This window comes from Suncus etruscus, chromosome 1 (genome assembly GCF_024139225.1).
Source record: "Suncus etruscus isolate mSunEtr1 chromosome 1, mSunEtr1.pri.cur, whole genome shotgun sequence".
Classification (NCBI taxonomy): domain Eukaryota; kingdom Metazoa; phylum Chordata; class Mammalia; order Eulipotyphla; family Soricidae; genus Suncus; species Suncus etruscus.
In genome coordinates, this window is record NC_064848.1 from 3,049,937 (window position 1) to 3,074,434 (window position 24,498).

At 53.4% G+C, this 24,498-nt stretch overlaps 1 protein-coding gene across 1 annotated transcript in view; it reads left to right on the plus strand.

Moving 5' to 3' along the window:
* Positions 1–7,464: 7,464 nt before the first annotated feature.
* The window catches only part of CSPG4 (chondroitin sulfate proteoglycan 4), a 42,730-nt gene continuing 25,696 nt past the window's right edge, over positions 7,465–24,498 (plus strand). The window contains exons 1-9 of the mRNA XM_049782728.1: positions 7,465–7,531; positions 12,819–13,005; positions 15,237–15,384; positions 15,478–15,555; positions 17,023–17,278; positions 21,754–21,812; positions 22,177–22,236; positions 23,305–23,356; positions 23,936–24,073. Coding sequence (XP_049638685.1) covers positions 7,465–7,531; positions 12,819–13,005; positions 15,237–15,384; positions 15,478–15,555; positions 17,023–17,278; positions 21,754–21,812; positions 22,177–22,236; positions 23,305–23,356; positions 23,936–24,073 — 1,045 coding nt within the window. The remainder of the gene's footprint in view (positions 7,532–12,818; positions 13,006–15,236; positions 15,385–15,477; positions 15,556–17,022; positions 17,279–21,753; positions 21,813–22,176; positions 22,237–23,304; positions 23,357–23,935; positions 24,074–24,498) is intronic.

Here is a 24,498-nt window from a genome sequence, read left to right on the forward strand (position 1 = left end):
GGCTGGTCAGAGCCTCAGGCAACCGCCCCCCAGAGACCAGAGTGGGGCCGGTGTGAGGGGCGGACATGCTGTGGAGGCCCTGCCCCCCCCCCAGACCAGTCTCTCCCACTCCAAAGGCTGTGTGGGGGCTGGGGCACAAGCAGCTGAGGCAGGCCGTGTGGGGCGTGGGGTGTGGGGTGCAGACAGGCTGAAGCGAGCAGGGATGACATCAGCGAGGAACCTAAGTAGAGCTGCTGTTTGTTTCCCGTTGCTGTGGTGCCGGCAAAATTCTACAGCAGCAGTTCAACTGTAAAGCCCTAAGACCAGCGCCCCTTGGCCCCCCAGCTGCCCAGGTCTCTGGGTCAGGGGACCTCAAGGGAGAGGTGAGGTCAGGTGGGGCTGATGACCGCTGGAGATTGGGGAGGCAAAGAGTGAGGTGGTCTTGAGGAAAGGGTTCCGCCAGGTCCCCTGGTTAGTAGCCCTAGGGCCTCACTTCCCTGAAGAAAGATCAAAGTTATTCCAAATGTCTCCTCCTGGCTCTGGACCCTTCAACCAGGCCATGGTGTCATCGGAGCTCTGGGTTTTCTGATGCCTGCTCGCATCATATGCATAAGGGTGTGTGGATACAGGGGCGTGAGGGTGAGGAGCACAGGGGTATGAGAAAGAAGGAATACAGAGATGTGAGGATGAGGGGTACAGGGGTGTGAGGATGAGGGGATGTAGGTATATGAGGAGGTGCAGGGGTGTAGGGTGTGAAGATGAAGGGGTAAAGGGGTGTAAGTGTACAGGGGTGCAGTTGTTTGAAGATGTGGGTACAGGGGTACAGGTGTATAGGGGTGCAATTATGCAGGAATGAGGGTGTGACATACAGGGTATGGGGGTACAGGGGTATAAAGTGCAGGGGTAGGAGGGTTGGGAGTTCAGGTGCAGGGATGTGGTACAGGGGTATTAGTGCAGGGGTATAGGGGTGCAATAGTGCAGGAGTGAGGGTGTGAGGTACAGGGTATGGGGGTACAGGGGTATAAAGTGCAGGGGTACGGGGGTTTGGGAGTTCAGGAGTATGTGGTGTGGTGTATGGAAGTGTGAGGGCACCAGGATACAGTGAAGCAGGGGGACAAGGATATTAGGGGAGGACTGAGGCCTCAGTGAGGGGTAGGAAGGCCCCCTCCACTGTCTCTAGGTATAAGCAAATATACCCCTAAAATTCTAGGAGGCTTGGGAGTTCTGGTGACTTCCTACACATACAGATTCACTCTCAGCTTAAGGGAGCCCAGCTGAGCCAAAGAAGAAGGGTCCCATCCTGGAGGCAGATGACTATTGCCCTAGGGTGGGTCTTATCACACTCCTGGGACAAAGAAATGAAACAGGCCCCAAAAGGGGCAAGACTATGCCCAAAGGTTGCCATGCCATGAGGCGAGATCAAAGACCCCGGGCCATGGACCATATAGTTTGTGATCTAATGGTAACCGACCCAGGTGCCAGAGGATGACAGGAAGGCACAGCCAGCCATAGCCCTTCCCAGGCCAAGAGACTCCTGCCCCTGCCCTTCATAAACCATGGAGCCTATTGCCAAACTCTAACTGAGGAATCAGGAGGAAGGCCCAGACCAGGTGGCCCAAGTGTGGTCCTACCCTCCACTTTTCCTGGAGCAAGTTGTAGTCCTGCTAGGGTCAGCTCTGAAGGTCTCTGAGACAGCAGGGGCCAGATCTGAAGCCAGGACTTCCACCTTCCTGGTCTGGGGGCCCTCTCCAAAGAGTCTGACCCCCAAAAGCCTAGCTGACACTGCCCTGGCTGTACAATCTGGCTCGTCCCCAGCTCTCTTGGGGAAACAGTATCTGTGAAGCCTCCCTGGGGCCAGGGATGTGGCTCAGCAGTAGAGCACTTGCAATTGGGGCCTGAAATCCTGGATTTGATGTGCCATCAATAAAAAAAATAACTTTCCAGGCCAGAGCAATGTTATAGCAGGTTTGGAGTTAACCTTGCACTTGGCCAAGCCACATTTGATCCCAGCATCGTATAAAGACCCCCAAGCCCTTCCAGGAGTGATCCCTGAGCACAAAGACAGGAGTAAGGCCTGAGCATTACGGGATGTGACCAAAAGAAAAAGAAAGAAGACACAATTTTCCTGCCCTGTCCATACCACACACTTCTCCATTTCTGCCTGCACTCTATTCTAGGTCCCCAACTCCTTTACCCAGAGGGTTCTCCCCAGGATCTCTCTCCTCTCTCAGCTCTTAGTGGGTAGTTGCAGCCTCCGGCTTCTCCTGCAGGCCCTCTTGTGGGAATAGCAGCCACAGATGGTCTCCCTACAGCCCAGTCAGTGCCATTCACAGCCTCATTCGGCTTCTGGAGTTTTTCCTGATTTCCTGGTCCTCTCTGCTTTCCCTTCTCCTTTCCTGCTGATTGTTCTTCCCTAGCCCAACCTTTCCAAGCTAGCAAACAGAAAAAAAAAAATCTTTCTGGGAGAATCCTGCAGACACCACCTCACCCAAGTAAGTCACTTATGGTTGTTGCATCTTTGACAATGACCAACCAAGAGCTGCTGTATGGCCCCCAGAGGCTGCACTGAGGGAGACACCACATCCCCTCCCAAGAGTTCTAGCCAGCGAGGATGAGCCTTGATGTAAGGAGCAGAAAACAGACACAGACCAGTCTGTGTTCATCCCTCACCATACTTGCCCATGTGACAACGAAATGAAAGCCAAAGAGACACAGAGGAACTGGCTCAGATCAACAGAAACTCAAAAGACAGGACAGCCATAAGGGAAGACGCCTGCACATGGAACAGAAGGGGGGCACTCGAGAAAAGGCAGGGTGGGCAGTGGGTGAAATGGGATAAACTGTCCATTGTATGATGGTGAGGGGGGAATTAGCCTTTTGGGAGTGACTATGATAGAGTGGAGTGAATTATAATGTGACTCAGTGTGTGTGTGTATGTGTGTGTGTATATATATATGTATATATATATAGTTATAGTTATAGGCTATGGCACCACAATAAAAATTCAGAAACAGTGAGTGAGTTCTTTGCCTTTCATGTCGCTGACCTGAGTTCAATCCCCAACAACCCATATGGTCCCCTGAACCTGCCAGGGGTAATTTCTGAGCAGAGCCAGGAGTAACCCCTGAGCACCATTGGGTGTGGACCTCCCAAAAAATTTCAGAGACAGAGTAATTGGAACCTCTTCTTGGCATATAACAGGCTCCATTTTTGATCCCTGCTACTATTCCCTCATACCTCCCCCCCAAAAAAATTTATCTCAAAGTATCTAAAATTTATCTTAAAGTATCTAAGAAAAAAATTAGAGCAATAAAAGGCAGAGCCAGAATTTTCTTTGGCTCTCACTGAGGAAATTGTCAAACCAAAGTCAAGTCTGTGGCCAGTTAAAGGTATCCAATACTAATTTCCTGATTTTGATCTATATTTGTAGTCTGGCTATTAAGGAGAAAGTCTTATTTAAGAAAAATATTCAAAAATGCTTACGAATGAAGAAGCTATAAAGGGGCTTTAGAGTTAGTACACGGTACCTTGTACACCACCCACCTGGCTGGGTTCAATTCTAGCATCCCATATGGGCCACTGAGCCCCACCAGGAATGATCCCTGAGAGCAGAGCCAGGAGTAAGTCCTGAGCTGGGTGTGGCTCAAAAACCAAAAATAAAGGAATAAAGGAGCAGTCTATGTGTCACCTACTCTGAAATAGTTCAGGAAAAAATATGTGTATACACATTGGGGGAATTTTAAATATAGTAAAATATTAACATTTGGAAAATCTACATGAATGCATATAAATAGACATAATAGCCTTGCTACTTTTCAGTAAGCCTAAAATGACATTAAAAACAAAAGCAAAGGCTGGAGCAATAGCACAGCGACTAGGGCATTTGCCTTGCACATGGCTTACCCAAAACGGACCCAGGTTTGATCTTCAGCATTACCATATGGTCCCCCGGCTAGCCAGGAGTGATTTCTGAGTACAAAGCCAGATAGTAACCCCTGAGTGCCACTAGGTGTGGCTCAAAAACTTAAAAAAAAAAAAAAAAAAAAAAAAAAAAAGCTGAATTTTTTTTATATATATATATTTTTTTTTGTTTTTGTTTTTTTTGTTTTTTGGGCCACACCCGGCAGTGCTCAGGGGTTCCTCCTGGCTGTCTGCTCAGAAATAGCTCCTGGCAGGCACGGGGGACCATATGGGACACCGGGATTCGAACCAACCACCTTTGGTCCTGGATCGGCTGCTTGCAAGGCAAACACCACTGTGCTATCTCTCTGGGCCCTGTTTTCCTTTTCTTTCCTTTTTTTTTTTTTTCTTTTTGGTTTTTGGGCCACACCCGCGGTGCTCAGGGGTTACTCCTGGCTGTCTGCTCAGAAATAGCTCCTGGCAGGCACGGGGGACCATATGGGACACCGGGATTCGAACCAACCACCTTTGGTCCTGGATCGGCTGCTTGCAAGGCAAACACCGCTTTGCTATCTCTCCGGACCAAGGCTGAATTTTTTACTCATACTGGAGAGATAACATAATGAGTAGGACACTTGCATTGCATATAGTCAAACCCAGTTCAATCCCTGGTACCTCATAAGCATAGCCGGGTGTGACCAAAAAAACCTGCATGGGGGAAACAAAATGGTTTCAATCCCCAGATGACCTTAGGAGCAGCATGTAGTGTCCTCTGGGCTTCTAGTATCTCCAGTCAAAATGCCCAAACTGTTCTCGTACCAGGTCCCTGCCCTGCTCCCACCCATTTTGTCTCAGTGGATGGTACCTGCACCTAGTCAAGTGTCCTAACTGGACACCAGGGCCCACTGTAGACATCTCTTTTATCCTGCCACATTGTCCAATGAGGGCCAAGTCTCTAGGATCCCTGTGAGCACCTTACGGTAGGGTCCTGTCAGGTACTATGGCATCCCCCAACCCCTAGGATAGTGACTGCCCCATGGTACATACTGAAGAAATATGTATTGAAGGAGTGAATGGATTGATTCATGAGTTAGACTCCTGCTTTCTTGGACACAGAGGAGCCTGGTCTGGCTCAGTGTTTAAACTACAAGTTTGTATCAGTGATCTGTGGCCTGCTAACAAGTTTTCCTCAAGATCTAGGTGCTTAAAAAAAAAAGGAAAAAACATTTAGGGATAGCAAGATAATTCAGTGGATGAGGCACTTGCTTTGCACATGTCTCGCAGGGTTCAATCTCTGGCACCACATATGGTTCCCTGAGTCCCACCAGGAGTGATGTCTAAGTACAGAATCAGGAAAATGCTCACCCTGAGCAATGGTGGGTGTGACCAAAAACAAAAATTAAAAATAACAGGCCAAAGTGATAGCATAACAGGGAGGGCATTTGCCCTCCACATGGGCAACCCAGGTTTAATCCCTGGCATCCCATATGGTCCCCCAAGCCTGCCAAGAGTAAGCACTGAGCACAGCTGGGTGTGGCCTAAGAACATGGGCTAATAATAGATAGATAGATAGATAGATAGATAGATAGATAGATAGATAGATAGATAGATGGATGGATGGATGGATGATAGATAGAGAGAGGTGATAGAGATAGATAGATAGATAGATAGATAGATAGATAGATAGATAGATAGATAGATAGATGAGAGATAGATAGATAGATAGATAGATAGATGAGAGATAGATAGATAGATAGATAGATAGATGGATGATAGATAGAGAGAGGTGATAGAGATAGATAGATAGATAGATAGATAGATAGATAGATAGATAGATAGATAGATGATTGATAGATAGATAGATAGATGATAGATAGATAGATAGATAGATAGATAGATAGATAGATAGATAGATAGATAGATAGATAGATAGATAGATAGATAGATAGATAGATGGATGATAGATGATAGAGATAGATAGATAGATAGATAGATAGATAGATAGATAGATAGATAGATAGATAGATAGATAGATAGATAGATGAGAGATAGATAGATAGATAGATAGGTAGATAGATAGATAGATAGATAGATAAAAATCAAACTTTTATCATCACAGTCAGCAGGTATTTAGAAGAGTCCAGGGCCAAAGAGAGTACAGAGAGTAGGGTGCTTGCCTTGTAAGCAGCCGACCCATATGTTTGATCCCTGGCACCCCATTGGGTCTCCTAAACCCTGCATACAGCCAGGAGTAAGTTCTGCGGTCAGAAAGCACTTTGGGTGTGGCCCAAAAACATAAAATAGGAGAAGAGGAGGTGGCTCAGAGGAAAGTACTTGCCATTAATTTGAGCCCCAACTCTGCAAGGAAGCAAGTCACTAAAGGCACTAAGGCTGACAGCCTGAGGCTGACAGACGCACTTCTAACAAGCCCCACACTGTGACTGGGGGTGGGTGCTAGACCCCAGTTCCCCACTATGCTCAGCCCTGAGCAGCACAGCACAGTCAGAAAAGCACCAGGCAGATGTTGTAAGTCCCTCTGGTGGGCAGTGCTGTGCAGACCATCAAGTTTGCTCCAGTGGGAGGTGAGCCTGGAAGTACCCTGGGTATCACACACAAGCCCTGTGCTCTCCCACAGAATCACATCACACCCCATCATTTTTACAAAGGTGCATTAGTCAGTGTGTGCAATATGGGGGCTTTAGTGTTGGCTTTAGGGTTGAGGACCTGGGCTGCCATCCTGGAGACTGGCTGGGCCCACTCAGAGCTACAAAAGGTGACCAGGCAAGGTGGACATACAGGAACATGATCTGGGCCACAGGAACCTCCCTTCTGAGTCCACAAGGCTGGACCCTTCTACCACCTGCTAATTTGGTATTGTCTTTGAGGGGTACCTGGAGCCATGCATTCACAAGAGCCATCTTCTCAACCACAACTCTGCCATCCACCATTCACCACCTGGCAGAAGGTGTTTTTAGTTCTTGGATGAGGAGGCAAAGGAACCTCAATGAGAGACTCACTGGAGACCGCACAGGACAGCTCCGAGAGGGCCAGACTCCTGCCTCTTCACCCGGCACTCCTCCCAACCAGCCAGCCCAGTCAAGCCCAGGCCACAGCTCCTAACAACCTAGCAGCAAGCTCAGACTTCACACTGAGCGGCATTTCTCTTCCTGCTCTGGACACTATCACCCCAATCCCCAAAGGGGCCTGCACCATGCTGTATCCTGAGCATGTCATCCCCTCGTTCCAGCTCCTCTAGAAGGTGTGCTCTGCAGCCGCTGGAAAGCCAGCAGTGGAGCACTGCAAGGGTTAACCGCAGATTCGCTGTTTAGAAATAGCATGGCCCAGGGGAGTCAGCTGGGACCAGCTGGTCAGACCGTGAAGCCACAAGCCTTCATGGATGTGGTGTGGGAGAGGAGTGACTGCCCCAGCATGGAGACTCTGAGAGGGTCCCTATAGGTCTCCATCGCACCCAGCCCTGTCTCTCCAGGACATCTTGGGTGGAGGCCCGGACCTCATGTCCACAGTGGCTCCCGAAGACAGTGAACATAACTCAGCAGCTCCTGAATTGTGTAATTGTTAGGGAGCATGTTACCCACCCCGCCCCCGCGGAGCCTGGCTGCCTACACTTGGAGGAGCCCCAAGGCTGCCTCCAGTCAGGCATGCAAGCTAGCGAGATCACTCATCCCTCCGTCCCTCATAGGCACCTGGGGGAGGCCTGGAGCTGCGACCCTAGTCCCAGAGCTCCTGACCTCGAGTTTGCAAGGTCCCGGCACCCGGATGGGGTGGGGGACAAGGCCCAGGAGTGCCTTCTTGCAGGGAGTGGCCGGTACCCAGTGGCCATGAACCAGTTCCCTGAGAGCAAATGCCAGCTCAGCACCGCCCCTCTGGGCACAAGGACCCCCCCAGTTGCCCACAAGCTGGCATTGGCTAAGCTCCCTGGGTGGGGCACAGGCAGGCAGGGTGCAAAACACAGAGGCACTCTGGGTTCCAAGCCAAGGGCAGGACAGAGGCACAGCCCTGCCAGCGCGGACATTGAGGGGAAAAGTGACGAGCAGGAAAAGTGACTTAGTTGAGTCTGTACTGGGCGAGAGTGGGGGGGGGGGTCCATATTGGTGCCTCTGTTGTCTTCTTCCCCCAGAGGCAGGAGAAACTGAGGCAGATCGGATCATGTGGCATCTCAAGCCCTCTTACAATCCAACGGCAGGAATGAGCACCCTTCTTTGTTCTGTCCTGGCTCTGCTAGGAAGTGCTTAGGCTGAAGGGCTGGGGATAGATGGACCTTACCTGGCATTACTGCTCCAGCTAGATAGCAGAGAGCACCACTCTGGGCAGGTGGGAAGGGAAATCATGGCAGAGGGAGGAGGGCTGAGGACTTCCTGGAGCTGGAAGGCTGGAGAGACAAGGAACGATGGGAATGATCATGTAGTCCTGACCACCTGACCAACTCAGGCTAGGGAAATCATGGCAAAGGTCAGAAGGCAGCAAGGGAAGGAGGGCCAGGCTTGGCTCACTGTGCTCAGGACAAGGCTTCAGTCTCTGGGGACACCCCCCAAGGGGCCAGGCGGAGCCTGCTGAGCAGGCATAGCTCATATCAATGGTCTTTGAGCCCAAAGGCCCAACTTGCTTGCTTCTTCCTTTCTTTCCTTCCTTCCTTCTTCCTTTCTTCCTTCTTTCTTCCCACCTTGCTTTCTTCCCTTCTTGCTTTCCTTCTTCCTTTCTTTTCTTATCTGCCTTCTTCCCTCCCTCCTTTTTTTCTTTCCTTTCTTCTTTCTTTCTTCCCTTCCTCCTTTTTCTTTCCTTCCTTCTTTCTTCCCTTCCGTCTTCTTTCTTTCTTCATTCCTTCTTCCCTTCTTCATTTCTTTCTTTTTTTTTTTGTTTTGTTTTGTTTTGTTTTTTTGGGCCACACCTGTTTGATGCTCAGGGGTTATTCCTGGCTAAGCTCTCAGAAATCTCCCCTGGCTTGGGGGGACCATATAGGACGCCGGGGGGATGGAACCACGGTCCATTCCTTGGCTAGCGCTTGCAAGGCAGACACCTTACCTCTAGCGCCACCTCGCCGGCCCCTCTTTTTTATTTTTTTAAAATATTTTTTATTTAAGTAACATGATCATAGTTGGGTTACAGTCACAAACAGAACACCCCCTTCACCAGTGTAGCATTCCCCCCCCCCCCCGTTGCCATCCCCTGCCTGTATTTGAGACAGGCATTTTCTTCTTCATTTCTTTCTTCCCTTATCTTTTCTTCCTTTCTTCTTTTCTCCCTCCCTGCTTTCTTTCCTTCCTTCCTTCTTCCCTTCTTTCTTCCTTTTTCCTTTCTTTCCTTCCTTCTTCCCACCATATCTCCTTTTCTTCCTCTTCCTTCTTTCTTTCTTCCTTTCTTTTCTTCTTCCTTTCCTTCTCCCTTTCTTTTCATCTTCCCTCCACCCCTCCTTTCCTTCCTTTCTTACTTCCTTTCTTTCCTTTTTTCTTCCTTTTCTATTATCTCTTGGTTTTGAGCCACACTTGGCAGTGCTCAGCAGTTACTCCTCACTTTACACTCAGGAATTACTCCTGGCAGGGTTGTGGGACCATATAGGATGACAGGGATTGAACCTGTGTCAGCTTTTGCAAGGCAAATGTTTACCTACTGTACTACCATTCCATCCCTATAGGGCCCCAAGTTTCTGACAGTTGTTTGTCAGGACAGTCCTCCTGGTCTGGGGTTCGAGTTTTGCATGCCCGGGCCCCAGCCATTGGGAACCTCGCTGTCCTCATCAGTGAAACAGGAACACAGGTGCCCCGACACACACGCTTCCCCAGGCTTTCAAGAGAGCTGATGTATGCCTTCTAAACCAGGAAAGCAGCAGGCCCCAGCGAGAGTGGCTTAGCCAGAGGCTCTGGGCAGGCTGTTTGCCATGATTTCTGAGCCATGTTTCTCTTCCCCTCCAGCAACAAGGCAGGGGAGGGTTGAGTGCTGAGCTTTGAGCCCTGACTCCACTCCCATCTCAGCTGTGGGCGGGAATTCTGTGGTCTGTGGGCTCCCAGACAGACAAACGACTCCCAGTAGTGGTGTGTGAGCATGTGTGGGTGGGGATGGGAAGGGGGGAGCTGAGAAGGGAAGGAAGAGAGCTGGCAGAGAAGGAGGGCAGATGGGATGGGTGGGAAGTGCCGAGAAGCTATTGATTCATAAAAAAAGGAGAGTCTCCTCCCCCTTCCCTTTTCATTCCTAAAAAGAAAGCTCTTTTTCTGCACAAACACTTCTCAAAGCCCCCCCTGGGCACACCCTGGACCCATACTTAGCCAGTAATTAGCCCCTAACAAGGACCAGGTGCCTCCCTGCCTTGGGGAGAAGAAAATGCTAGAAAGGAGAGGAAGATCAATGACTTCTTCACCACTGGCCAGCAGAGTCCCCAGGGGGACTGAGGGAGGCAACATTCTCATGGACCAGCAGCCAGGGGTTTCTGAGTCCACCCAGGCACTGTGTGCCACTGCTTCTGGCGGGAAAATTCAACTCTCAGAAGGCTGGACTTTCCACTGAGGGAGGAGAGAGACAGGAAAAGCTGTCTGCAAACTGAGGACACGCAGGACAAACAAAGCACAAGCTCAAGCCTGAGGGACTGCCTGCTGTGTGTCAGGCCCTATGCTACTACCTGAAAGTATGTCATCACCACAATCCCAGTTTTATACACAGAAGTAAAGGGGCTTGCTCAGGGTTGGACAGCCAAGCAGGAGAACTGGGAGCTACACTTAGGTCTGTATGCCTCAGTTCACGCCCCATGCCTGCTAGCATCACCCACATCCACACCTTCACAGTGGGCTGGTCAGAGAGCTGGAGCACAGCATGCCTTGCACACACAAGGCCAGAGTTCAATCCCCAGCACCTCATGATCCCACTTAATATGATCATCAGGTGACCCCTGAAAACTACCGAACTGTCAGTCCTTTACCTCCTGGAATATTAGCAGAACTAATCCTCCCCAAACACCATAAGGGAGACCCTCAGAATAATAAATTGAATTTGTAAAACGATCTGGCTGGGGGCCTGCAGATGGCTCAATAGGTTACAGCACATGCTAGGCACGCAGGAGACCTGGGTTTAATCCCTTCAGGTTGTATGTACTGAGCACTGCCCAGTGCCCAAAAGACTTTATTTCACCTCTTAGCCTATGCAGAGTTGCTACAGTCCCTCAACTGTCTCAGTCTCAATTTCTACATCTGCATAATGGAGTTGACTTTTGCTGCAGACCATAAAGAGCTGTGTGCCTAAGCGAGGGAGTCTTTTGCTGGTTTCCTTGGGGGGGCCTAGTGGTCCTCAGGGCTCCTCCCAGCTCTGTGTGCTTGGGGGTCTCTCCCAGTAGTGTTCAAGGGACCATGCAGTACTGGAGATGGAACCCTGGTTTTCTACTGTGTTCTGGCCCCTTGGGCCAACTTCCTAGCTCCACATATCTGGTTGGGGGTATCTATTGCTGGCCAGGGATAAAAGATGAAGTGAGCTGAGGTGGGGAGTGTAGGGGCTGAAGCAGGATGAATCACTGACGGCTTTCTCTCCTGCTCCGGACAAGGCAGACCCCTCTCACCAACACTTTGTGTGGTTTGGTTGTTTGTTGTTGTTGTTTTTATTTGGGGAATCGCACCTGGTCGTGCTCAGGGCTTATTCCTGGCTCTGTGTTGAGACCACTGGAGACAGGACAGGGGTGGACCAGACTATGGTGCTGGAAATGGAACCTGGGTATGCTGAGTGCAAGGCAAGCACCCTACCCTATCTCTTGGGTCCTTCACTAAGGCTTCGAAGGGCAGAGGGAAAGAAGAGCTGGTGGCTGGGAGGTTCCAATGAAAGAAGGGAGAGGAAGGTGGCACTAGAGGTAAGGTGTTTGTCTTGCAAGCCTGAGCGTAGGACGGACCGCAGTTCGATCCCCCGGAGTCCCATATGGTCCCCCCAAGCCAGGGGCAATTTCTGAGCGCATAGCCAGGAGTACCCCTGAGTGTCAAAGGGGTGTGGCCCCACCCCAAAAAAAGAAGGAAGGGAGAGGAGAGGAGAGCATTCCTGGGTGCCCTTCTCCCTCCTGGTAGAACCAAGGAAGCCCGGCCCAGCCCGGCCGCACTGGAAGAGGCAGACAGCAGGCTGAGTCTCTCGCTGGAAGCTCAGCAACATCACCCTTTCTCCTCCTGTTTGGGACCGACCGATGCAGCCTGGGAGGGAGCCAAACCCAGAAGGGCCCCAGCTTGAAACTGTTAGGTAGGAGCTAAATCCAGGGCCAGATTTTCGAAGCCAGTCCTGGGACGCTGAGATTCCAGCACTGTGAGCCGGAGCCGCTGTGCTGGCCCCACCTGGGGGCTCTGAGCTACAGTTTCCGTTATAAAAGCGGGTTAGGTAGGAGTGACCCTCCCTGGCCTGGCAGAGCTCGCCTGGGGCCAGTTGAGGCCATGGAGTGGAGGTTTCCTCTTAAAGTCTTGCATTTCTGTCAAGTCTCCTTGACAAACTGTGAAACTGTGGCCTTGCGGGACAAGGATCAAGGCACTGATCAAGGGGGGCAGGCCATGTCTGTCAAGTGCCAAACACTGGTGGGCATCCGTGGGTAGGGACAGACCCCTCCCCTCAATGCTTTGAAGGGCATAAGGGAGGGGCTGGCAGTGGAGGGAGGAAGGTCTGCCCCTTCCCAGAGAGGGTTTGGGGTCTGGTCAGTGGGGTCAAGGCTCATTGCATCTGGGGTTCCTTGAGGCTTGGACAATCGACGTCCAGGACGGGGCTGGGCTCTGGCCACCCAGTAAGTAAGGGTCCTGGCTGGGGCGGCCCAGCTGGGCCCTTTAAGAAGGTGGGGGGAGTGGAGGGGACGAGGCGCCCCGGCCTGAAACCAGAGCGCGGGAGGCGCCTGCTCCGCCCCCTGAGTTAAGTACTGCAGCTGGGACACCCGGGTGCCACAGCCCGCCAGAACCGCCTGCCGCTGGCCTCTTGCCGTCCAGGCGTCCAGGCGTCCAAGCTCGGCTCGTCCGGGCTCCGCTCCACCGGCTCCCTGCGCGCCCTGCCCAGCCCGACGCGACGCGATGCGCTGCGGCCCGCAGCCCGCGCCCAGGGCCCCTGTCCTGGCCCTGGCCCTGACCCTGGCCGTAACCTTGGCTCTGCTGGCTCGACTGGACTCCGCATCCGCAGGTGAGCAGAGCCAGACGCACCCACACTGGCAGCCTGGCAGGTGGGACTTTCCTAGGCTAGGAGCAGGGGTCCACTCCTGGCTGGCCTCCCCTCCCTGCACTGGGGTGCCTGAGTGCTCCCACCAACCACGGCTCCCCATCCCCACCTAAGACTGGCCCTGATGTGGCTCTGCACAGCTGGCGGAGCCCCCAATACTGTCTGGGCTCCCCAAAGCCCTTGCACGCCCCTGAGAAGCGCACCCTACCCCGGCCACCCCTGCTAGGAAGGGGGAGGGCTGAATGAGAGGAATGGGGAGAGAGTTTCCCCCACCGTAAGGCCTGGTGGGTGCCCAGACACCCACCCTCTCTCAAGCCTCTTGAGGGTTGAGGCCCAGCCACACCTCCTGTTCCAGCACTGAATGGTGGGAGAAGTTATGTCCTGAGGCAGCCCAGTGCTGCGTGCCTCACTACGCTACAGAAGTGCTGGCCCCAGGGCCCATTCACCCAAGAATGAATCAGGGCTGCTGAGGCCCACAACTGCCAGCCATCCCAGGAGCAACCTGGGGCAGGGGCGGGGCTGGCTGGACCCGAACCTCCTGCCTGGGCCCAGACCCACCTAGCTCCCCAGGACATAGGATGATGGGCTCTAACTGGCAGCATCAAGAGGTGCTCAGAAGGGAAATGAGTCAGGGGAGGACACCCCACATTGAGGGTGAGTCAGAGCTGGAGCCGGGGGGGGGGGGGGGGGAGGCTCTGGTCCCTAGGGACCCCCTTCTCTGAAGTTTCAGGGAGTGGGTGATGGGCTGGGCCTCTGGAGAGTGGGTCAGGGGCAGCGAGATTGCATCCCCCTTTCCTCCGATATGGATGTGTGCGGTGTTCTGGGGACAGTGAACTCTGTGGGGGCTGGATGGGGACTCAGGGAAGGCAGTAAAGCAAATGAAGGTTTCAGCAGCCCTGCAAAGTTCCAGATGCAGAGTATGGGAAGAGGGGTTGAGAGGAGGGCTGAGGCAGACCAGGGTGTGAAGGAAACAATGACAGGCAGGCAGGTCTGAGAAAAGACCGAGGTGGGCACAAGAAGACAGGGTACAAGCCGAGGTGGGATGGCCAGTAGCCTGGTGCCAGGAAGAGCCACTGGACTAGGTCTCAGAGGCCTTAAATGGAAACACAGAGGCATGGGCTCCTGCCCTGCTGGCCAGACAAGGCTTCAGGAAAACCGCATGGAGTCAGAGGGGTGTGCCGGCTGAACCTGCCTCTCAGAAGGCCTTGGAACAAGGAGGAGGTGGAAGAGCTGGTCTCCCTCCTCCTGGGCAGACCCTTCCAACCAATTGATTCTCTCACCATGCCTGGCTTAGTGCCCCATGCTGGTTTCTGCCAGCCAGGGTAGCCCTCACCTGAGGAAGGCCCCCTCCTGGACACCCCAAATCTCAGGGACAGTGTGCTATGCTAGCTTCCCGTATCCATGTCAGGAGTATCACCATCCCGTTGCTCAGATAGGAAGACTGAGGCTCGGGGAGGAAGCATGAAGCTTTTGTCCCAAAAGGAAGGAAGAATCAACTTCCCAAGAACAGTCCCCAGCCCACTCCAAGAGAGCTTCTAGGCTTAGCAGGGGCCATGTTCATATGATGAGCCATCTATGAGGTCCTGGGCAGAGGGGCAGAGTGGAGAAATGGTACATGGATAGGAGCATTATGGAGCACAGCCCAAGGCCACAAGGAGCACAACGGAGCTGGCCTGTGGCTCCAACTCCTCTCCCATGTCTGGCAGAACAGGATCGAAGCCATAGTACAGCAGTACACAGTACATGACCAACCCAGGTTCCATCCCCAGTGTCCCATATGATCCCCTCTGTTGGGTTACTGATCTTACTCTAATCAATAATTGTAATCCACCCTAGGGTGGCTGCAGAATACCAAGTAAGGAATAATCCAATATACTATCACCAGGTGACCCCTGAGCACAGTGCCAGGAGGAACCCTGACCCCCAAACAAAAACAAGCTGCCTTTGAACAGCAGAAGGTGAAATGGACCAGGGGTTCAGCAGGCAGAGAGGTAATAGAGCCAAGAAGAGCGTCTGAGGATGGTGTGTGGGGACAGAGGTGGTGGAGACAACCTCTCTGCCTTGAATTTGTGCACATTACCCTAGGCCCCTCTGCCCCCACCCTGCCACTGATAGGGCAGGGGCCACGGCTCTCACAGACTCTGGAAAAGCTGATCCACAACCAAGGATAACTGAACCCCCCTCTCCACGTGCAGCCGCCCTCGGGGCCAGGAGGACAAGAGGCGCCTTTCAGTACTGCCAGCCCGGGCAGCCCGCGGAGGGGGCACGCCAGGTGGGCGATGCCTCTGGAGGAGCGGGTGTGCGGCACAGAGGAAGTGTACAGGCTGCGTCTCGGAACTGGGCGTACTGCCCAGGAGGGGGGCAGGGAGGGGAGTGGGAACAAGCCTGACGCACACTTTGGGGTGCGCACAACTGTGCCCCTGTACATGTTCACAGGCCAGCGGGGGCGCCTCCTTCCTCCTCTTCCAAGCCCGCTGCCTAGCAGACCTGGGCTGGGTGGCCCCTGGGGAGAAAGTAAGAGCAGGATGTGCAGGGCTGCCAGGAGCACCTGAGCAAGGGGGGGCTTTGAGGTCCAGCACTTGACCCCATTCTGTCCCCGCTGGTTCTCTCCTTCCTTCACTGTTTTGTCCCCAACACCAGCATGGCTCATGCAGTTCAGTAGTGCTCCCCAGCAGGAGTCCAATTCTGTGGCAACTTCTAAAATGGAGAGTCTTTCTCTAGGGTCCAGAGAGGTAGTTCAAGTGGTAGAGCACATCTGGCATGGTGAAAAACTTTGAGTTCCATCCCTGACACTTCAGCTCCCCACATCTCCCTTTTTTTTTTTTTTTTTTTTTTTTTTTTTGGTTTTTGGGCCACACCCGGCGATGCTCAGGGGTTACTCCTGGCTGTCTGCTCATAAATAGCTCCTGGCAGGCATGGGGGACCGTATGGGACACCGGGATTCGAACCAACCACCTTTGGTCCTGGATCGGCTGCTTGCAAGGCAAACGCCGCTGTGCTATCTCTCCGGGCCCCCCACATCTCCCTTAAGGTTATAGAGACCCTTTTTAAAAACATGTTTTGGTTTGGGGCCACACCCAGTAAGCCAGGGCTTACTCCGCTCTGCTCTCACTCCTGATGGTCTCAGGGTTGGACCATCAAGGATCAAACCAGGGTCAGTGGCATGAAAGGCAAATTCCCTACCTGCTGTACTGTTGTTGCTCTGGCCCAATAGTCTTTATTTGAAGGAGAGAAAGAGCCAAGGACTGGGACAAGGAGATGGCTCAATAGTCTAAGCACAGGCTTTGTACATGGATGGATTGGATTCAGTGCCCATACTGCGTGGTTCCTGAGCACCACCAGGAGGAACCCAAGCACAGAGTTTGGCCCCAGACATTACTTGGTATGGCCCCTCAAATCAAAAACACTCATTCTCCAGTTCTAGCTCAGAGTGGGTTATGCTGCTGGTATTGCTGAAAGTGCAGAAGGCACCAGCCTGCAAATGAGGCTTGGAGGAACCAATCAGTGTTCGGGTCCTCTGGGGGCAGGAGCTCATACTGTACAGCTCCACCAGGCAGTTTCCTAACTCCCAAGTATAGGGAAGAGGGGTGGTTCATGGGCCCCACATCAGGATAGAGGTGTTCAATTTTACCATCAATAGTGCCCCCAGCAGGGGAGACATGTCTTGGGGGAGAGAAGACTCCCCAGATACCCCCACATCTCTGCCCTGTCTCCATATCCCTTCATCGATGTTCCCACCTTTCCAAACCACCTACACACTTTCTCACAACTAAGCAAATTCTTGCCTTTTCGTTTTTGTTCTTTTGTTTTGGGGGTGGCCATACCTAGCTGTGCTCAGGGCTTGCTTTTGGCTCTGTACTCAGGGATCACTCCTGGCAGGCAGGCTTGAGGGATGCCAAGGATCAAATTCGGGTTGCCGGTGTTCAAGGCAAGCACCTTGCCTGCTGTGCTATCACTACAGCTCCACAAATTCTCTTAAAGCAAGTCCCAGCCCCTCTTCTGATCACTAACGAGTGGTTAAACGAGTGGTTAAGGAACCACACTCGTCTCAGTTCCGGAGGCTGTGATGAAGGAGCACGGTGGCATGGCTCACCCACGTTCTGGACAGTGCCCATCCTGTTGGCTATTTCTTCCTCCTGCTCAGCCACTGCCCACGCCTGGCGGGTTCCTAGCCTGTCGAAGCACCAGCCCTGCATGGTCTGGGCCCCATCTGGGAGCCAGGCCTCCACCTACTCATGTACCACCCTCCACGTGTGTCTCTCATGGGTTGGGGCTTCCTTGCCCCTCCCAGACCTCACTGCAGGACTCCCCACTCCACTCATAGGGGGACAGCTCCTTATACAGAGTCCCACCACGAGTCACAAGTCCTCAGGGAGTGGCTGGGTCCCTCCTCCCCTATGCCCTGGTTTGGGTGTGGCCCTACCCACAGGCCCAGTGACTCCCCAGAACAGATTTTCCATCTGTGGCTAGTGAGTCTCACTGACTCGCCTTGGGAATACAGACTGGGGCTCAAGCACCCCCAATCACCAGGGCTCCAGGAGCCCCAGGTCTTTCCATGCAGGGGCCACCAAGCCTGCAAAACATGGGGTTCACCCAGAGAAACTTGGGAGCAAACGACCATAGATAGTGAAAAGTGGGGTTTTGATGGACCCTTTGGTTTTGACCAGAAATAGACTGAGAGATGAGCTCAGCTGAAAAAAGAAAATTTCCCTGGAAGATGCTAAGCCCTGGGAAAGATAGAACCAGACACAGCCTGTCCCCCATGGTCAGTTTCCTCCTGCCTCAACACCCCACCCCCCACCTCCCTCTGAGCAGTCAGACAGATGAGAGCCTTTTGTTGCTCAAAGGAGCCACCTTTGTGCTGGGCAAGGGATCCTTGTCCAGATGAGCCCAGAAAGGCCAGAAGACAAGAATCCACAGGCCTCTCGAAGGCCAGAGCAGAAGAGTAATGGGCAGGATGCTTGCCTTGCACTCAGCCAATCCCTGGCACCCTACATGGCCTCCCAAGTCCCACATGGAGTGATCTCTGAGTACAGAACCAGGAGTAAGCCCTGAACATCATCAGGTGTGGCAAAAAGTAAACAAAAATCCACAGCCCCAGGCTCCTTCCGCCTTGCTCAAGCTCTTCCTGCTGCTGCTCTTGGCTCTGCTCCGCATCCTCAGCTCCAGCAGTTCCTTGCTGGGAGCCTTTCTTGATCTCTAACTGCTGAGGCCAGGTCTGCCCTCTCAGGAGCCCTTCCCCACATCTCTGAGGGCTTCTAGGCCATTCTCCCCAACCTTCACCTGGCCTCTGCCCCCGACCTCCATCTACGTCCACACCACACACACACACACACACACACACACACACACACACACACACACACACACATGATAGACACCTGTGGGCATACATACAAACATAGAGGCATACTCACACATATACATAGGTACACATGAGCACACATAACAGACTCATACGCATACATATATACAAACATACATTGTTGCTGTCCTAGCAGAAACCCTCAACTCAGTTCCTCCACTGGCTGAGCAGAGCTCTTGTCCTGGGCAAACGGCTCTCTAGGGAGAGAGTGAGGGGCTGGGGAGAGAGGCCAACTTCCGTTCCCACCTCCAGCCTCCTCCCCCACGGTCGCAGGAGGGGCTGCTATAAATACCCTAGGCCCAGGACTCCGATTCCCACGACACCAGCCCTGCCTGGCCTCTCCTCTTGTTCTCAGTGTTGGGGCCAGCCCAACGCTCCTGCAGCTGGACACTAGCCAGGCAGGCCTGGATCCAGACACACATGCGCACATACTCGTATACACACACACACACACACAAACACACAGATGCATGCGCGCACACATTCCTAGCCAGGGAAGAAACACAAATTACCCTTTTTGGGTGTTTTGGAGCAGCTGAAAGAGAGCTCCTGTCCCATCCCTCTATCCTGACTGCTGTGATTTCTCAGCCCAGACACTTCCCCAGGCCTGGGGGGGCAGGAAGTGAGCACACATGGTGGTTTCTGCTTTTTGAACTTGAGGACGAGGCTGGAGCACTACTACAGAGGGTAAGGCACTTGCCTCACATATGGCTGACGTGCATTCAATCCCCAGCATTCCCTACAGTTCCCTAAGCATCACCAGGAGTGAATCTTGAGTGCAGTCAGAGTGATCCTCTGGGGGAAAAAAAAAAGAGTGACCCCCTGAATATCACCAGGTATGGTTCAAAAACATAAATAGAAAAAATGATGAAGAATGCACCCCACCCTTGCACTCCCCAAACCCATATTCCATGTACAACCTCAGTCAGCGACTCCACCCTCCCAACGTCTTCTTTCCAGAAGCCCGAATAACTCCTTCCTCTGGATCTAATAAACCCACAGCCAGCCCCACCCCAACCTCTGTGGCTGCTAGGAGTTCTTTCTGCATCTTCCTCTCGAGCCCCATGCCCAGCCCTCTCGAGTCCTGCTTGGCAGATCTGAGGAAGGCCCCAAGCTGGCACTGCTATGTTCTGAGAGAGTCTGGGGGCAGAGACTGGTGTGAAAGGGAACGCGGGAGTTCTGTCGGTCTGAGAGAGCGCAAAGGGGTAGGAATCAGGTCTTGTCTGAGCACCTACTGTGTGGTTCTTCAAACACCACTTGGAGACCCCTGGGTGAAAACAATCTTACCTGGCGGGGCCAGAGCAGTAGCACATCGGTAGGGCATTTGCCTTACACGTGGCTGACCCAGGACGAACCTGGGTTTGATCTCCGGCATCCCATTCGGTTCCCTGAACCAGGAACAATTTCTGAGCATAGCCAGGGGTATTTCTAAGTGCATACCCCTTAGTGTCACTGGGTATGGCCCCAAAACAAAACAAAACAAAAAATCTTACATGGCTCATGGCCACATGCCTCTTGTGCTATGAGGAGAACCAGGATGGGCCCCAGTGCTAATCTGGATGGAGGTCTGGAAGCCAAGAGCCACAGTCAGATGATGAGCAAAGACCCAAGGTCAGCCCAGCCTCTGCCCCTCAGCAGATACAGAAGGCAGGAGGATGAGAAGGAGCACGAGGTTCTCTGATGCCATTGGGTGCCCTACTCCCAGCTTTCTGTCCACCGTTGGGGATCCTCTTCAGAGACAAGGTACAGACATGAGCTGTGAGCCCTGTTCCCGCCATTCAGCCACAGAACTACGTGGGGAATACGTGGGGAATCCACCCTGAGGAGTGAGGAGCAAGTCCGCTTGGGCCTCTTCACCCCCCCAGGCCTGTCGGTGGCTTCTGAGTCCTCATCTGTCTGAGACCTGAGTGGGTCCCAGAAATGCCTGTGATGGGGTAGAGGCTGGGCACTGTGGGTTGATCCCTGTAGGCAGGGGTATCCTCCACCTTCACCCCTTAGAGAAAACCCTTCTCCATACACAGACGGGCACACCAGGCCAGCTCCCCACATGTGCACAGTTAGAAACCAGGCTCCTGCCCCCGCTCAGGCCATGCTGGGCATCTGTTGACTGGGTGCTTCTGACCACCCATCTGGAGCCCAGCTGAGCTCTGGGGGAATACAAACCCTGTCCCTCCATTGTTGACAGTCCCTGGCAGGGGCTGTCCCTGCTGTGTGGCCTGGAGAAGATGTTGTTCCCTCTCTGAACTTCTGTGCAAAATCTACCAAGCTGAGTTCCAGCCTCCTAAGAACAGGACTGAGGGTAATGGGTAGGTGAGGGGGGGCAGAGGGGAGTCCTCTACTTCTCTTCAGAGCCACTGCAGGCTTCAGGCTGAAAGGAAGCTCAACGCCCCATTCATGCCCTCCACTTTCCTGATCTGGAGCCTCAGGGAACACCATCCCCACCGCCCCCAGGTCCCAACTTCCACACCCAGCCCAACCCAACCCGCCAAAAATAAACCCAGACCCACCACCCTCATGTGCCAGCCCGGCCCGCCCAGGCCATGGGCCAATTGAGTCACCCTCAAAGCTGTGCCTTTTTTAACTCCATGAGTCACCAGCAGTGTTGCAAATCCAGGACACACATGCCCCAGACACCCTGGGGCCCCCCGGAGCAAAGCCAGGAGGGGTCTGGTCAGGGGCTGGCAGGAGGTGGGAGCCCAGGCCAGAGCCTCAGTACATCCAGCACTAGGCCTGCCCCCATGGCCTGGCACCACCCCCTGCCAATCTTGGTAGTCTCCTGGAGGCTGGGCCCAGGGCGCCAGTGTTCAACCTGTCCCCCAGTTTTTCTTCCCTCTGCACAGACATGGGCCTCCTGCCCACAGTGTGCCAAGAACAAGGTCTCTGGGCCCTGAGCCCCAGGGCTAGGAGCGGACAAGGCCTCAGAGATGCCCAGTTCCAGCAGCTTCTGGTCAGACCTCTTCCTGAAGCTCTGGGATGTTTCCTGGGTCCCAATAGTTCATCTCTCCTTCATCTCTGCCTCTCACTTATCTCTGTATCTCTTCCCATCTCTGTCTCTCCCCATCTCTGCCTCTCCCTCATCTCTGTCTCTCTCCCTCATCTCACTCTCTCCCTGTCTCTGTCTCTCTTCCTGCATCTCCCTGTCTGTCTCTCCTCTCTATGTCTGTCTGCTCAGTTCTGCAGTTCTGCTCTGCTCCTTTTCTCACCCAATCCAGCTCCCTCAAGAGGCCCACCTGCCCCCAGACCCTCATCTTCCCAGCTGAAGCCATACTCACCTCTATCCTGGGATCTCTGGGGCCTGACCAACTCCCCTCTCCAGTCCCAGTCCTCCTGCCCGCCCCCCCCCCCAGGCTACATCCTGTCCAGAGAATGTCAAGATCCCACAGGCACTTTCTTGGGGGCTGAGAAAGTGGGCAGGGGCCTGGGAAGGCCCCCCCAAACCATGCTGTGGGGAGCCTGCGGAGCCTCAAACACCCCTTGTCTGTCTTTGTCTGACACTACAGCTTCTAGCTATAAATAGGGGCTGTGAGCCTATTTTCTTTTAAAACAAGCACCGGGCTCTGTCTCCACAGGCCCAGAAAAGCTCTCCTGGTCAGGCAGCCCCACCCGTGTCCAGCCCCACCTCTGGGCACTGGGGCAACCAGCCAGGTAGCAGAGGGCTGGAAGGGAGACATGGTGGGGTGCCCCTCCCTCTGTCCTCCCCTGAAGCTTCAGCAGGGTCCCCAAATGTTCCTAGGGAGCAATGTCAACAGTTCCACTTGCCTGCACCCTAGGAACAGAGAAAGACCTTTGGGGAGCTGGAAGACATCTCACTGGCAGTTAAAGAAGCAGAGGTGAGCAGAGGTGGTCCTGTCCATGTGGACTGTGGATGGGGACAATAGCCCAAGGTTTTGTGGAGGGGCAGGGGCATGTGGTAGTTCATGCAGGACAGAGGCAGCCAGTACCTGTGTCTTGGCTGGGCTTGGGTGAGCTCAGGGGCTGCAAGGGAGGCTGGAGCAACTTTTCAGTTAGGTCCGGGAGACTGGTGCTATTAGGGACGGAACAGAAAGACATCACCAGGCAAAGTGGGGCTCACTGCTTGGGGCAAGAGGCAGTTTAAAGGAGAATTTAGGGGCTGGAGCAGGGCAGGGAATGACTTCCAGATGACCCCACAGAGCTTGCAGCCAGAGTACAGTGAATAGGGCATTTGCATTGTATGCGGCAGAACCAGGTTCCATCCCCAGCATCCCATATGGTCCCCTGAGCACCACAGGGGAGGAATTAGGAGTAATTCCTAAATGTAGAACCAACCCCTGAGCATTTCTGAGTATGCCCCCACCAAAAAGAAAAAAAACAGGTGGCCCGCCTCCAGCAGGTGGGTGTGGGCTCCACCAGGCCATGAGTGATCTGGAGGAGCTGTGGCCAAAAGTGAGATGTGGTGGGCTCCAGGGTTTCTGTGGGTATTTGTGGTGCTAGTGACTAGGGGGCAAGCTGGAGACGTAGATGTCTGATGCCAGGGAGGGACAACAGGGCTAGGGCATATTACAGGTATATCTGATGAGTCAAAGGGGGCCTCCTAATGAGCAGGTGGACACCGGGCTTCATGGCCCCCTCCTAGGGCAGGGCAAGAAGCTGGCTGTCCTCCTGCCAAAGCTCTCACAGGGACCAAGTGGCACCCCCCCCCATCATACCCTTGTGCCCCTTAGAGTTGGCTCCCCAATTTATTCCACCTCCTGCCTCCTTTGAAGAAAAAAAAATTACCCAAATCCCCTGGAAACATGCTTTCTTTAAGTAAATAGAAAGCACCCCTCAAAGGCACCCCAGGCTATTACTGCTTCCCTGGATACTTCTGGCCCCAACCTCAAGGGGCAGATATGTCGATGACTGTGTCAGCTTGAGGATTGCTGACCACACATGCTCAGGCCACCCTCCAGCCCTTCCAGACTCCCACGGCCCATAGCTCCTGCTTCCAAGGTACCCCCAGAACTGACCAAATGCCACCTGGTACCTCCTGCTAGGCAGGGCTGTCCTGGGGCTTCCCAGGATGTGTACTCATGTCCTTTTCACAATGGGGAAACTGAGGCTTTACCACCCATGACTCAGTTGGTTATGTGTATTGGGGGGATGAGTTACCTGACCCAACCCTCTGCTTCCCCTAGTCTGTTGTCCTCTTTTCTTATTCTAGAGGAGAAACTGAAGTTAAGGCAGCAGTGGCGGTTTACCAGAATATAAGCAGAGCCAGAGGGGTCCACCCCACTCCCACCTCTCATTGTCTCCAACCCACTTCCAGGCTCAGGGGTCCTGAGAAACCTCGGCAGTTCTGGGGGACACTCATCTACTCCTAGATTCACTCCAGACAGGGGCCACCAGCTGCCTTGAGAGTACTTCTCATCCCTGTTGCTCTTCTGATTCCCCACCTCCCTTGCTTTTCTGGAAGGTTCTCGAAGGGGCCAGCTGTGCAGAAGTCCCATCCCTACGCCTTGGCAGGAAAGACAGAGCAGCAAGAAAGCAGATGGAGCCCTCCCCCAGCCCCCCTTTGCCCCGACCCTAAAGGGGAGCCCCCAGAGGAGCGGAAGGGAAAAGTGTGTTTCATCCTGGCAGGGACCCAGCTCATAGAAGCGGCCTTCCCATTCACAGCTGAGGCCAGACAGGCCCTCAGCCTCACGCTCCCTGCTGCGCCAAGCCACGCATGTAGGGGCTTGAACGCATACGGCCAGATTCTGCCCTCCTCGTGAAAGCCTAACTCTACCCCCAAGCATTATGGAGCCTCAGTTTTTCCCCCAGAACAATGGACCCTACATCCCATGAGGAGAACCAGGCAGAGTCCTACTTCCTTCTCTCCAGACCCTGCCTTCATGTTTTATTTTATTTTATTTTATTTTATTTTATTTATGGCCACATCCGGAGGTGCTCAGAGCTTATTCCTGGCTCTGCACCCTGGAATCACTCCTGGCAGGGCTTGGGGGTCCATATGTGGGATAGAATCCGGTTGATTGCATGCAAGGCAAGAGCCCTCCGCACTATGCTATGACTTCCAGACCCTGCCTTCTGCGGGATGCACAGAGAAGAGCTAATGGGGCTATAGACATTCTCCAAGGCTCTTACAGGCAGAAAAG